Below are 15,667 nucleotides of genomic sequence, written 5' to 3' on the forward strand. Positions count from 1 at the left end.
AAAATTACATGTCAAAAAAGAACAAAAAGCAAGTAAAGTTACATTCCTATGCCAAGAAAAAAGAGAAGGTATAGTATATAAAAGAGAAAAAAAGAGAAGCGGATCGACTTGCATGGCTTTTTATGTACAAAAGATCAATTTTTCTTACTTGGTTGAAAAGTCAGAAGCTATAAGTCGTGGTTCCAAACTATTAATTTAAATTCGCCTGTATGTTCCGTCACCGATAATTTCTTTATTCCTAAGGTTCGAACTTGAGATATTAGGACCGAAAAAATCTCGTTCATCCCACCATTACACCACACTTCTTGATGGTACGTACGTAAACATTTTCTTCATTCTTGTCCTCGTCGTTGATGTTGAGGAGGAAACAGAGTCCTATCATCCATAATCAAATTTTCAGAAACCTCCATACTAGATCTAGAAGAACTGTTGCCTAGTCTATGAAAAAAAGCTTCATGGCCAATATTGTGACCCTGAGGGGGAGGATTTGTGTAGGGCAAAGTTTGTTGTACTTGCTGCTGAAACTGTATATTATAAGCACTAGGAGTAGTACTAGGATTCACTATCTGCTGATGAAGATTAATATTTCTTGACCTAAACGTCTCGGGTTCAAGTCCTGAAAATGAAAATGGTTCACTGTGGCTCCCAGTGAACTGTTGAACCATGGCTCGGAAATTGGTTGTGTTTGTATTGAGTACAGTTGTTGGGGTTCGCCTTGAAGCCCTGGATCTTCTTCTAATGGTCCTGGAACCACGGCCCAATGGGCCATGATGACCAGGACTAGTGGAAGATGGTGTGGTGGTGACCACCGTGGCGTCGGAGAGTTGGCCGCTGCTGAAGACGGTGGTTAACGGCGGAGAGGTTTGAGGTTGACCGGAGAGGGCATGTTGATAGATTTGTAGCCAGTCAGTGGGATTTGTTATGGTTTCACTCATGGTCACAAAATATTAGTAGGAAGAAAGTGAGATAAATATAGCTTTTGAAACTAGAGAGTTTGGTTAAAAAAAAAAAAGAGAATAAAACAAAAGGAAAATCAATAGAGTTTATAGATAATTTTTTTTTGCCAGTCAAAGTAAATGACTTGTATTATGGGACAGGGCATGTCTCCCTCCTTAATTTGGGGTTATATTTTCTCTTGAAAAGAAGACTTGTCAAGTGAGGTGGTGACCATTCTTTTTTCTTTTTTCTTTTTTTTTGAACCCCAAGAAAATCCGCAACCGTTATAATCTCTGCATTTTGAATGAGCACTCTGTATAGTAACCTGCAAACCACACATGAGATATAAACCGCATTAGATAAGCCCCGTGCGACAAGCTCAGACCTAGAGGGCTAGTCATATATTTCCTTTTTTCTCTCAATTTAAAAAAGTTGGGAGAACTGTTTGGTGGTTATGAGTTAGTTATTTTGAAAAGCTTTCTTATTTTTCACCCAATATACAATGTTGTTTGGCTCCAACTAATTCAAATTGGCACACGTAAGGTTCATTAAAGGGGAAACGTTCTCTATTAGGATTTTTTCTATTCACAGCAAGACTCGAATCCGAGCTTTGGTTAGGATGTAGAGATCCTATTTATCCCACCACAGCTTTCGATCGTTTAAATTTGAAGCACTTGTTACTTAATTTTGGTTCTTAAGAATTTTAAAAATTGTAAGAAAAGAAAAAATAAATTTCCTACGTATTTTTTACGGAGTATTATACGTTCGCAATATAGTAGCACGAGAAAAATTAATTGCTCCATATTACGATTTGTATATGCAGCAGACAGACCATTTTGAACTGTTCAAATTATCTTGTAATTTAACCTATAGGGAGCAGCTTTAATCCTCAAGTTTACTTCGAAAACATTACCAAAAAAAAAAAAAAAAAATTCCGAAATCACTGAAAACTATTTATGTAAACCCTTATTACCATTGGATTTTCATAAAAAAATAGTTCAGTGATCCAAGAATCATAATTTCAGCTATGATTTTGTGTTTCACAGTATATTACTCTTTCCGGTTAACTTTAATTTATTTTTAGTTATTTTTACACAAATTAAAGAATCCACTTTTTAATATTACTTAACAATAAAATTGACCATATTAGCCTTTCTTTACTCCAAGAACAACTTTGAAAAAAAAAAGAAATTAATTCTTTCTTGATATATATCGGAAAAAATCAAATATGAACTGCCAAAAAATGCTAAAAAATTAATTAAAATAGAACGGAGGGAGTATTTTATTGGATCTTTCATTCATATAAAAGGAAGGAAAAACTTTATTTTGAATATTAAAACATGTTTTCTAAATTATTAGTAATAGGCTGCCGGGAAGTAAGGCTTCTAGAAGCAGTAATGCCAGCTTAGTTAAAGCTTCGTGAATTTTGATAAATAAAATAAACAATAATGTTAAGTGCTGGTTTCCAGGAAGCAACAAGTCTGAGATGAAGATGAAAGCAATGACGACAACTAGGGGCTATCGAGGCGGGTCCAAAATTTGAACTTTATATGTTCCCACAACGAGATCAAGTTAATATACTAATAATTGAGTTACAATTAAAATTTTGAAATATTTAATGTATTTCTTAATTATATAAAGGATTCGACAAAAGTTATTGGGTTCCAGTAATATTCTAGATTTGCCACTGTTACTAACGGTATTAAGTATGAATTCACATAAATCCATTAACTTTTACTTAGATTATATAAGTATTAAAAATTCACTAAATATGCATAAATATTGTGAGAACTCAATAACTAAAAAAGGTTATGGGTAGATACAAATTCAAATCCTATAAACTTTAGATTTTGATTACTCCGATGACAACTAGCTCAAAACAAAATATTAGCATAAATGGGAATCCAAATTCTAGTACTATAGTTCTATTTAATTTATTTGTTTGTTGTCATTGTCAATTGCAATTTTGGCCACTATGAGTGCGTAGTAGGTGGTTACAAAGATGACTTTTAACTTGGTTCTCATGACTTTTTGGAGTCCTGTAAAAATATTGACTGCTATTCTTTTTTTTTTTTTTTTGGTCTGCAATGAGAAGCAGCCTTGTTTGGCATGTTTAGTTTGAATATGAAAGACATGATTTAGAAAATTTAGACGAGTCAAAGAAAGTAAACAAATACCGTACTTATTCGATTCAGCAGCAATACTTACTGCAATTACAGAACTAAAATCCCGTTTGGCCATAAATTTTGATAACTTTTTTTTTAAATTCTTTTTAGGTGATTCGGGCGTGGTCGCCCGAATTCATACATATGGCATAGACTATAGATCACAAAAAATAAAAAATCATACTAAGTTTCAGTTTTATGGCCTTAAAACGACAAAAATGAGGAACGGTCACGGCAAAACAATAACTATTCTTCGTTAGGTCGTTGTTGATGGGCCCGCAAATTATAACCGATTCGGAGCGACCGCCCGAGTTCATGCAGATGGCGTAGACTATAGCATAAGAAAAAATGAAAATCGTGTTGAATTCCTGTTTTATGGCCCTAACACACCAAAACAGAGGAACGATCATGGTGAAACTGTGAATATTGTTCATTAGGTCATTTATGATGGGCTCACAAAAATTTAGGTGATTCAGAGTCGGTTGCCCTAATTTATGCAAATGGCGTGAACTATAGCATACAAAAATTCCAACATTGTGCTAAATTCCTATTTTATGACCCTAAAATGCCAAAATACGAGGAAGAGTCTGTCACGACCCAGATTTCCCACCCTCGGGAGTCGTGATGGAGCCTACTAATGAGAACTAGGCAAACCAACTCTTAGCTATCTAATTCCTTACCAAATTACTTCCTTTTAATAATTACGAGCAATAACATAAAAACAACAAAACTTTAAATAATTAAGAGGAAGATAACCATGAAATGTCTGAGGGCTACGTCTATTACAACTTTTAAAACCTCAAATACCCCAAAACCTGGTGTCACAGTGTCACAGACTGTCTAAGAGTTTCTACATACAAGGTCTGAAGAAATAACAGTACACTGTCTCTGAAGTATGAAAAATGAAACAGGAAATAGGGATAGAGGGAGACGTCAGGGCCCGCGAACGTCTGCAGGTCAACCTTGAGTCTCCGGATGGACTGAAGGAAGCCATCCAACTACTGTCCGAAAGCTGCTCCGGGATCTGCACACAGTGCAGAGTGTAGTATCATCACAATCGACCCCATGTGCTAGTAAGTGCCTGACCTAACCCCGGTGAGGTAATGACAAGGCTAGGACCAGACTCCAGATAAACCTGTGCAGTTATATAACATATGGCGGAAAAGTAACAAGTAATAAACAATTAAAACTAGGGAAATGGAACATGCTTCGGGGGTAGCTGATAAAACAAAATAACAAGAAATAATAAGGAAGCTAACAATATAACTTCTAACACAGATAAAGAAAAGTAAGGACAACTTTCACTTTCAGTTTTCATCTTGTTGCAGGCGTGTAACTCGATCCCATTTCTCATATCTCGTGGTAGGCGTACCACCCGCTCCCATTTCATATCTTGTGGTAGGCGTACCACCTCCTCCCATTTCATAATATCTTGTGGTAGGCGTACCACCCGCTCACATCTCATAATATTTTGTAATTTCAAGGAATCCCGGCAAGGGAAAATAATCAATATAATGACTTCCCGACAAGGGAACACAACAATGTAATAATTTTCCCGGCAAGGCAACAACAATATTGAAATAGTCATCCCGATAAGGGAGAATCAGCTATAACCAATCTCGATATAGCTTGTGCTCAGTTCAATTATTGAAAATGCTCAATCATAGAAGATCATTAAGTAAAGCACCCAAGTGTCATTTAAGAACACAATAACTTTCAATTTAAGACTCACGGTCATGCTTGACACCAACGTATAGATACTCGTCACCATGCCTATATGTCGTACTCAACAAGAAGCAAGTAGCAAATATGACTCAACTCCTAATCCCTCAAGCTAGGGTTAGACCAAACACTTACCTCGATGCAACGAACACAATTCAAGCCTCAATTATAGCTTTACCCCTTGATTCCACCACCAATCCGCTCGAATCTAGTCACAAGTTAATTAATTACATTAATAAGTGCTAAATGAATCAACCCCCAATGTATGAAAATGAGTTTTCCAAAGTTTTACCCAAAAGTCAAAAATTGCCCCCGGGCCCACGTGGTCGAAACCCGAGGTTCGGACCAAAACTCGATTACTCATTCCCCCACGAATCCAAATATATAATTTGTTTTGAAATCGGACCTCAAATTGAGGTCCAAATCCCTAATTTTAGAAAAAACCTAGGTTCTACCAAAAACATCCAATTTTCCCCATGAAAATCTTTGATTTGAAGTTGAAATCATGTTAAAACATGTTAAGGAGTGAAGAAAATGAGTTAAAAATCACTTACCAACGTTTTGGAGAAGAAAGGTTGTTTGGAAAATCGCCTCTTCTGTTATTGGAGTTTTGAAAAGTGGAAAATAACTGATATTCCCGTTTATTTATACCCCTCTCAGACCTCCTGTGCGGACCGCATCAAATGGACCGCGGCTGCACAGGCCTCCCTGAAGACCTGCAGTTCAGCACCCTGTGCGGACCGCACAAGGCCGACTGCGGCCGCACCGCCTCCACTGCGGACCGCATAAAGGCGATCGCGGCCGTGCTGGCCCCTCCGCGGTCACACGCGATTTCTCGCGGACCGCACTAGAGGGTTCAGAGGCCTGCAACTTCTTGAACCTGCAACATCTGACTTTCTAAGCCTAAGGCATCCGGAACCTACTCGAAACTCACCCGAGCCCTCAAAAATCCAAACCAAGTATACACACAACCTCAAAAACATCCTACAGACATATTCGTGTAATCAAATTACCAAACTAACATCACGAGCATCGAATTAAACCTCGAGATCAATGAAATTTCTCAAAACTCTTTTAAACATCAAATTTCTCAATTAAGGTCCGAATCATGTCAAACGACATCCGTTTTTTGACCAAATTTCACAGGAATGACTCAAGTCATATATAAGACCTATACTGGGTGTCAGAACCAAAATATGGGCCCGATACCATTGCTTTCTAATCAGTTTTCATTTCAAATTTCCTTAAACACTTTCTGAAAACAATCTCACTTAAAAATTCATTTCTCGGGCTTGGGACCTCGGAATTCGATTCCGGGCATACACCCAATTCCCATATTTTCCTATGTCCGTTTACCCAAACGGTTGACCGAATTCAAATTAACTCATTTTAAAGTCAAGACTTAACATTTTTCATAGAATTTCGTATTTAAGCTTTCTGGCTACGCGCTCGGACTGCGCACGCAAATCGAGGCTACTCTAAATGAGGTTTCAAAGGCCTCAGAGACATAGAAATCGACTGAAAGCAAGTGATGACCCTTTGTGTCATCACATTCTCCACCTCTAAAACAACCGTTCGTCCTCGAACGGACAGAAGAAGGAAGTACCTGAGTCGGGAAAAGATGAGGATAACGCCTACACATATTGGACTCGGATTTCCAGGTCGATGCCTCAGGAGGCTGACCTCTCCACTGAACATGAACAGAAGGAAAACTTTTCGACCTCAACTGTCGAACTTGCCGGTCTAGAATAGCTTCCGGCTCCTCTTCATAAGATAAGTCCTTGTCCAACTGGACAGTGCTGAAATCTAACACGTGGGATGGATCGCCGTGATATTTCCGAAGCATGGACACATGAAACACTGGATGCACGGTTGATAAGCTCGGCGGCAACGCAAATCTATAAGCCACCTCTCCAACTCGATCAAGAATCTCAAACGGGCCAATGAACCTAGGGCTAAGCTTGCCCTTTTTTTCAAATCTCATCACGCCCTTTATAGACGACACTCGGAGCAATACCCGCTCCCCAACCATAAAAGCCACATCTCGAACCTTGCGGTCTGCATAACTCTTCTGCCTAGATTGAACTGTACGAAGCCTATCCTGAATGATCCTGACCTTGTCCAAGGGCTCCTGAACCAGATCCGTACCCAACAACCGAGCCTCTCCCGACTCAAACCACCCAACCGGAGATCGACATCGCCTACCATACAAAGCCTTATAAGGAGCCATCTGGATACTCGACTGGTAGCTGTTGTTGTAGGCAAACTCTGCTAAAGGCAAGAATTGATCCCACGAGCCTCCAAAGTCAATAACACAAGCTCAGAGCATATCTTCCAATATCTGAATAGTTCGCTCGGACTGCCCGTCCGTCTGGGGATGAAATGTTGTACTCAACTCAACCTGGGTACCCAACTCTTGCTGAACTTCTTTCCAGAAGTGCGAGGTAAACTGCGTACCTCGGTCTGAAATGATAGATACCGGCACACCATGAAGACGAACAATCTCCCGGATATAAATCTCAGCTAACCTTTTGGATGAATAGGAGACTGCCACAGGAATGAAATGCGCTGACTTGGTCAGCCTATCAACAATGACCCAAACTACGTCAAACTTCTTCCGAGTCTGCGGGAGTCCAACAACGAAGTCCATAGTAATTTGCTCCTACTTCCACTCGGGAAGCTCAATCCTCTGAAATAAACCACCAGGCCTTTGATGCTCGTACTTAACCTGCTGACAATTCAAACATCGAGCCACATATGCAACGATATCCTTCTTCATTCTATGCCACCAATAATGCTGCTGCAAATCCTGATACATCTTCGCGGCGCCCGGATGAATAGAGTACCGGGAGCTACGGGCCTCCTCTAAAATCAACTCTCGAAGCCCATCCATATTAGGCACACAAACTCGACCCTGCAATCTCAAAACTCCATCATCACCTAAGGTAACCTGCTTAGCACCTTCACGCTGCACCGTGTCTCTAAGGACACACAAATGGGGATCATCAAACTGCCGATCACGGATACACTCCAATAATGAATAACGAGCGACCGTGCAAGCTAATACTCGGCTAGGCTCAGAGATATCCAATCTCAGAAATCGATTGGCCAAAGCCTGAACATCCAACGCAAGCGGCCTCTCACTGACTGGAATATAAGCAAGACTGCCCATGCTGGCTGACTTTCTACTCAGAGCATCGGCCACCACATTGGCCTTTCCCGGGTGATATAAGATGGTGATGTCATAATCTTTCAACAACTCCAACCACCCTCTTTGCCTCAAATTCAACTCCTTTTGCTTGAACAAATATTGAAGACTCTTATGGTCCGTGAATACCTCATACGCCACACCATACAGATAGTGCCTCAAAATCTTCAATGCGTGAACAATGCCTACCAACTCTAAATCATGAACCAGATAGTTCTTCTTGTAGATCTTCAACTGCCTCGAAGCGTAGGCAATGACCTTGCCATCCTGCATCAACACTGCGCCAAGCCCAATATGGGAAACATCACAATAAACTGTGTAAGGCACTAAACCTGTGGGCAAAACTAACACCGGTGCCGTAGTCAGAGCTATCTTGAGCTTCTGAAATCTTGCCTCACACTCGTCCGACCATCTGAACTAGGCACCCTTCTGGGTCTACCTGGTCATCGGGGCTGGAATAGATGAGAACCCTCCACGAACCGATGGTAGTAGCCTGCGAATCCCAAGAAACTTCGAATCTCTGAAGCTGATGCTGGTCTAGGCCAGTTCTTGACTGCCTCAATCTTCTTCGGATCAACCTGAATACCCTCTGCTGATACGACATGACCCAGGAATGCAACTGAACTCAACCAGAATTTACACTTCGAGAACTTAGCATATAACTGACTATCCTTCATAGTCTGAAAAACCACTCTGAGATGCTGCTCGTGCTCCTCCTGGCTGCGGGAATATATCAAGATATCATCAATGAAGACTATCACGAACGAGCCCAAATAAGGCCTGAACACTCGGTTCATCAAATCCATAAAAGTTGCTGGGGCATTTGTCAACCCGAATGACATAACCAAGAACTCATAATGCCCGTACCGAGTGCGGAAAGCTGTCTTAGGGACATCAGATGCTCTAATCCTCAACTGATATTAGCCAGATCTTAAGTCAATCTTTGAAAATACCATGGCATTCTGAAGCTGATAGAACAAATCATCAATCCTCGGCAGTGGATACTTATTCTTGATTGTGACCTTGTTCAACTGCTGGTAATCAATGCACATTCTCATCGAACCATCCTTTTTCTTAACGAACAAAATCGGCGCACCCCAAGGCGAAACGTTGGGTCTAATGAAACCCTTCTCAAGCAAGTCTTGCAACTGTTCCTTCAACTCTTTCAACTCCGGCGGGGCCATGCGATACGGCGGGATAGATATGGGCTGAGTGCCCGGAGCCAAATCAATGCAGAAGTCAATATCCCTGTCGGGTGGCATCCCTGGAAGGTCTGAAGGGAAAACCTCAGGAAACTCATAAACCATAGGCACAAAATCAATAGAGGGAACTACCGCACTAGAATCACGAACATAAGCTAAATAGGCCAAGCACCCCTTCTCGACCATAAGCCGAGCCTTCACATAAGAAATAACGCTACGAGTAGAATGACCAGGAGTTCCTCTCTACTCTAAACAAGGCATACCCGGTAAAGCTAAGGTCATAGTCTTGGAATGACAGTCCAAGATAGCATGATAAGGTGATAACCAGTCCATCCCCAATATAACATCGAAGTCGACCATGTCTAGAAGCAACAAATCCACACGAGTCTCAAGACCCCCAATCACAACTACACAAGAGTGATGGACTCGATCTACCATAATAGAATCACCCACCGGTGTAGACACATAAACATGAACACTTAATGAATCACTAGGCATGATCAGATACGGTGCAAAATAAGATGACACATACGAGTATGTAGACCCTGGATCAAATAACATTGAAGCATCTCTATCACAAACCTGAATCGTACCTGTAATAACTACATCTAAAGCCTCAGCCTCGGGCCTGGTTGGGAGAGCATAACATCGGGGCTGGGCCCCACCACCCTGAACTACCTCTCTGGGACGGCCTGCAACTGGCTGGCCTCCACCTCTGGCGGCCTGAGCTCCACATCTGGCAGCCTGAGCTCCACCTCTAGGACCTCTACCTCTACCTCTAGCACCTCTACCCCCACCTCTAGCTGGCTGGGCGGGCTGTGGAACATCTGGTGCCTGAACCATAGCATAGGAACCCTGATGTAGAGAACTGCTTGAAGCTCGAGGGCAATACCTAGCAATGTGCCTCGTGTCGCCACAAGTAAAACAAGCCCTCGGCTGCTGGGGCTGACGACCCTGAAAACTCTGAAGTGGTGGTGCACTGATAGGTGCTGGTGGTGCACTAAAGGACTGCTGATCAGAATACTGCATTAGAGGACCACGACCACCTGAAGCACCGTGAGAAACCTGAAGAGCTGACTGAAGATGCCTAGGAGGATGGCCTCTACCATATGAATCTCTACCTCCAGATAAAGTACCACTGAATCTTCCTGAATTGCGGGGCCTCTTATCCGACCCATGACCCCCTCCTTACGACAGAACCATCTCAACTCTGTGGGCCACATTGGCCGCCTCCTGAAAAGTGATCTCACTCTCGGCCTCCTTGGCCATCTGAAGATGAATTGGATGAATAAGACCGTCGATAAACCTCTTCACCCCCTCTCTCTCGGTAGGAAGTATGACAAGAGCATGGCGAGGTATGTCGATGAACCTGGTCTCATACTGGGTGACCGTCATGGAACCCTGCTTGAGGCGCTCAAACTACCTCCGATAGGCCTCTCTCTGAGTAACGGGGAGAAACTTCTCCAGAAACAATACTGTAAACTGCTCCCAAGTCAAAGATGGCGACCCGGCTGGCCTAGCTAAGTAATAATCCCTCCACTAAGTCATGGTGGATCCAGACAAGCGGAATGTAGCAAAATTGACCCCATTAGACTCAACAATGCCCATGTTCTTGAGAACCTCGTGGCAACTATATAGTAAATCCTAGGGATCTTCAGAAGAAGCACCACTGAAAGTAGTAGTGAAGAGCTTGGTGAACCTATCCAGCCTCCACAAAGCATCAATAGACATCACCGCTCCATCGCTGGTCTGAGCTGTGACACCCGGCTGAACTGCTCTAACTGGCTGAACCGCTGGAGTCTTAATCTGGGGAGCTACCTGCTCCAGAGTGCGTGTGGCAAGAATCTGAGCCCCTCTTCCAGCCTGAGAGACGGCTGGCGCTACAGGAAGCAAGCCTGCCCGGGTGACACTCTCCATGAAGCCCACTAATCGGACCAGAGCATCCTGAAGAACTGGGGTAGCAATAAACCCCTCTAGGACCTGAGCTGGGCCCACCGGAACTGCTGGAGTCGTAACCTCCTCATCAAAATCAACCTGAGGCTCCGTCACTGGGGCTGCTGCTCAGGGCTGAGATCTGCCCCTACCTCGGCCTCGGCCTTGCCCTCTGCCCCTCGTGGGAGCTGCTGCTGGGGGCTTGGGCTGCTGAGTGGTAGATGAGGAAGTGCGTGTTCTCGCCATCGGCGAAAGAACAGAGTAGAGATTCAATCAGTGTTGGGAAACAAAACCGCACGACAAAAAAGAACAAATGTGAAGTTTTCCTAACTCTGTAGCCTCTGGAGGAGAAATACAGATGTCTTCGTGCCGATCCCTCAGACTCTACTAAGTTTGTCTGTGAACTGTGAGACCCATGTAAACTAGAGCTCTGATACCAACTTGCCACGACTCGGATTTCCCACCCTCGGGAGTTATGATGGTGCCTACTAATGAGAGTTAGGCAAGTCAACCCTTAGCTATCTAATTCCTTACCAAATTATTTCCTTTTAACAATTACGAGCAATAACATAAAAACAATAGAACTTTAAATAATTAAGCGGAAGATAGCCATGAAATGTCTGAGGGCTACGTCTATTACAACTGTTAAAACCTCAAATACCCCAAAACCTGGTGTCACAGTGTCACAGACTATCTAAGAGTTTCTACATACAAGGTTTGAAGAAATAACAATACACTGTTTTTGAAGTATGAAAAATGAAACAGGAAATAGAGATAGAGGGAGACGCCAGGGCCCGCGAACGTCTGCAGGTCTACCTTGGGTCTTCGGATGGACTGAAGGAAGCCCTCCAACGACTTTCTGAAAGCTGCTCCGGGACTGCACACAGTGCAGAGTGTAGTATCAGCACAACCAACCCCATGTGCTGGTAAGTGCCTGGCCTAACCCCGGTGAGGTAGTGACGAGGCTAGGACCAGACTCCAGATAAACCTGTGCAGTTATATAACATATGGTGGAAAAGTAACAAGTAATAAGCAATTAAAGCTGGGGAAGGGGAACATGCTTCGGGGGTTGCTTACAAAACAAAATAACAAGAAATAACAAGGAAGCTAATAATATAACTTCTAACACAGATAAAGAAAAGTAAGGACAACTTTCACTTTCAGTTTCCATCTTGTTGCACGCGTGCAACCCGATCCCATTTCTCATATCTCGTGGTAGGCGTACCACCCGCTCCCATTTCATAATATCTTGTGGTAGGCGTACCACCCGCTCCCATTTTATAATATCTTGTGGTAGGCATACCACCCGCTCCCATTTCATAATATCTTATGGTAGGCATACCACGCGCTCCCCTTTCATAATATCTTGTGGTAGGCGTACCACCCGCTCCCATTTCATAATATCTTGTGGTAGGCATACCACCCGCTCCCATCTCATAATATCTTGTAATTTCAAGGAATTCCATCAAGGGAAAATAATCAATATAATGACTTCCCGGCAAGGGAACACAATAATGTAATAATTTTCCCGGCAAGGGAACAACAATATTGAAATAGTCATCCCGACAAGGGAGAATCAGCTATAACCAATCTCAACTTAGCTTGTGCTCAGTTCAATTATTGAAAATGCTCAATCATAGAAGATCATTAAGTAAAGCACCCAAGTGTCATTTAAGAACACAACAACTTTCAATTTAAGACTCACGGTCATGCTTGACACCAACGTATAGATACTCGTCACCATGCCTATACGTCTTACTCAACAAGAAGCAAGTAGCAAATATGACTCCTCCTACTCCCTCAAGCTAGGGTTAGACCAAAAACTTACCTCGATGCAACGAACAAAATTCAAGCCTCAATTATAGTTTTACCCCTTGATTCCACCACCAATCCGCTCGAATCTAGTCACAAGTTACTTAATTACATCAATAAGTGCTAAATGAATCAACCCCCAATGCATGAAAATGAGTATTCCAAAGTTTTACCCAAAAGTCAAAAATCACACCCGGGACCACATGGTTGAAACTCGAGGTTCGGACCAAAACCCGATTACTCATTCCCCCACGAATCCAAATATATAATTTATTTTGAAATCGGACCTCAAATTGAGGTCCAAATCCCCAATTTTAGAAAAAACCTAGGTTCTACCCAAAACACCCAATTTCCCCCATGAAAATCTTTGATTTGATGTTGAAATCATGTTAAGGAGTGAAGAAAATGAGTTAAAAATCACTTACCAACGTTTTGGAGAAGAAAGGTTGTTTGAAAAATCGCCTCTTATGTTTTTGGGGTTTTGAAAAGTGGAAAATAACTAAAATTCCCGTTTATTTATACCCCTCTCAGACCCCCTGTGCGTACCGCATCAAATGGACCGCAGCCGCACAGGCCTCCCTAAAGACCTGCAGTTCAGCACCATGTGCGGACCACACAAGGCCGACTGTGGCCGCACAACCTTCATCGTGAATCGTGCAAAGGCGACCACGGCCGCGCTGGCCCCACGCGATTTCTCGCGGACCGCACTAGAGTGTTCAGAGGCCTGCAACTTCCTGAACCTGCAACATCTGACTTTCTAAGCCTAAGGCATCCGGAACCTACTCGAAATTCACCAGAGCCCTCATAACTCCAACCCAAGTATACACACAACCTCAAAAATATCCTACGGACATATTCGTGTAGCAAATTACCAAAATAACATCACGAGCATCGAATTAATCTCGAGATCAATGAAATTTCTCAAAACTCTTTTAAACCTCAAATTTCTCAATTAAGGTCCAGATCGCGTCAAACGACGTCCGTTTTTAACAAAATTTCACAAGAATGACTCAAGTCATATATAAGACCTGTACCGGGCGCCAGAACCAAAATACGGGCGTGATATCATTGCTTTTTAATCAGTTTTCATTTCAAATTTCCTTAAACAATTTCACTTAAAAATTCATTTCTCGAGCTTGGGACCTCGGAATTCGATTCCGGGCATACGCCCAAGTCCTATATTTTCCTATGGACCCTCCCGGACTGTCAAATTACGGGTCCGGATCCGTTTACCCAAAAGGTTAACCGAAGTCAAATTAACTTATTTTAAAGTCAAGACTTAGCATTTTCAAAGAATTTCGTATTTAAGCTTTCCGGCTACGCGCCCGGACTATGCACACAAATTGAGGCTACTCTAAATGAGGTTTTCAAGGTCTTGGAGACACAGAAATCGACTGAAAGCAAGTGATGACCCTTTGGGTCGTCACACGGTCATGGCAAAGAGATGAGTATTGTTCATTAGGTCGTTTCTGATGGACCCACAAAATTTTAGGTGATTCGGAGTTGGTCACCCGAGTTCATGCAGATGGCGTGGACTATAGCAAGCGAAATGTGGAAATCATGCTAAATTCCTATTTTATAGCCCTAAAACATCAAAAAACGAGTAATGAGCACAACGAAATAATGATTATTGTTCATGAGGTCATTTCTAATGGGCCCGTAATATGATAGGCGATTCGGCGTCGTTCATCCGAGTTCATGTAGATGTCGTGGACTATATCAGATAAAAAATCGAAAGTCGTGCAGAATTCCTATTTTATGGCCCTAAAATATCAAAAATAAGAAATGGTCAGGGCGAAGCGATGACTATTCATCATTACATCATTTCTGATGGGCTCGCAAAAGTTTAGGCGATTCGGAGGCGGTCGCCCGAATTTATGCAAATGGCATGGACTATAGCACACGAAAAATCAAAAATCGTCTTGAATTCCTGTTTATGGTCCTAAAAAGCCAAAAAATAAGGATAGTCAAGGCAAAACGATGATTATTGTTCATTAGGTAATTTTTATGGGCCCGCAAAATTTTAAGCAATTCGAAACTGGTCGCCCCAGTTCACATAGATGTCATAAATTATAACACACGAAAAATCAGAAATCGTGCTGAATTCCTGTTTTATGGCCCTAAAACGCTAAAAAATAAGGAACGACCATGGCTTAGAGAATCCTATTCTTTATAAGGTCAATTCTAATGGGCCCACAAATTTTTAGGAGATTCGGAGCCAATCTCCCGAGTTCATGCAGATGGCGTGGACTATTGCAAACGAAAATTCAGAAATCATGTTGAATTCATGCTTAATAGCCCTAAAATATCAAAAAATGATAAACAATCATGGAATATTATTTATTAGGTCGTTTCTGAAGGGTGCGAAAATTTTAGCAATTCGGAGCTGGCCGCCCGAGTTCATGCAGATGATGTGAACTATAGCACACAAATATTCAAAAATCATGTAGAATTCCTGTTTTATAGCCCTAAAATATCAAAAAATAAGAAAAGGTCATGGTGAAGTGAGGACTATTATTCATTATTTCTTCTATTATAGGCCTACAAAATTTTTGGCGATTTGGAGCCGGTTGTCCGAATTCGTGCAGATTGTGTGGACTATAGCACACGAAAAATTGGAAATCTTCTTGAATTCCTGTTTTATGGATATAAAATGCCTAAAAACGAGGAACATTCATGGAAAAACGATG

At 42.1% G+C, this 15,667-nt stretch overlaps 1 protein-coding gene across 1 annotated transcript; it reads right to left on the reverse strand.

The window, feature by feature from the left end:
- Nucleotides 1-332: 332 nt before the first annotated feature.
- Nucleotides 333-935, reverse strand: LOC104232480 (VQ motif-containing protein 22-like). Its single transcript, XM_009785704.2, has one exon. The coding sequence runs from the start codon at nucleotides 933-935 to the stop codon at nucleotides 333-335; it is 603 nt and encodes a 200-aa protein (XP_009784006.1).
- Nucleotides 936-15,667: the final 14,732 nt, after the last annotated feature.

This window comes from Nicotiana sylvestris, chromosome 6 (assembly GCF_000393655.2).
Source record: "Nicotiana sylvestris chromosome 6, ASM39365v2, whole genome shotgun sequence".
Classification (NCBI taxonomy): Eukaryota; Viridiplantae; Streptophyta; class Magnoliopsida; order Solanales; family Solanaceae; genus Nicotiana; species Nicotiana sylvestris.

Bases quoted from the DNA above. Each gene is read 5' to 3' on its own strand.
- LOC104232480 (XM_009785704.2), bottom strand. From the start codon at position 935: ATGAGTGAAACCATAACAAATCCCACTGACTGGCTACAAATCTATCAA.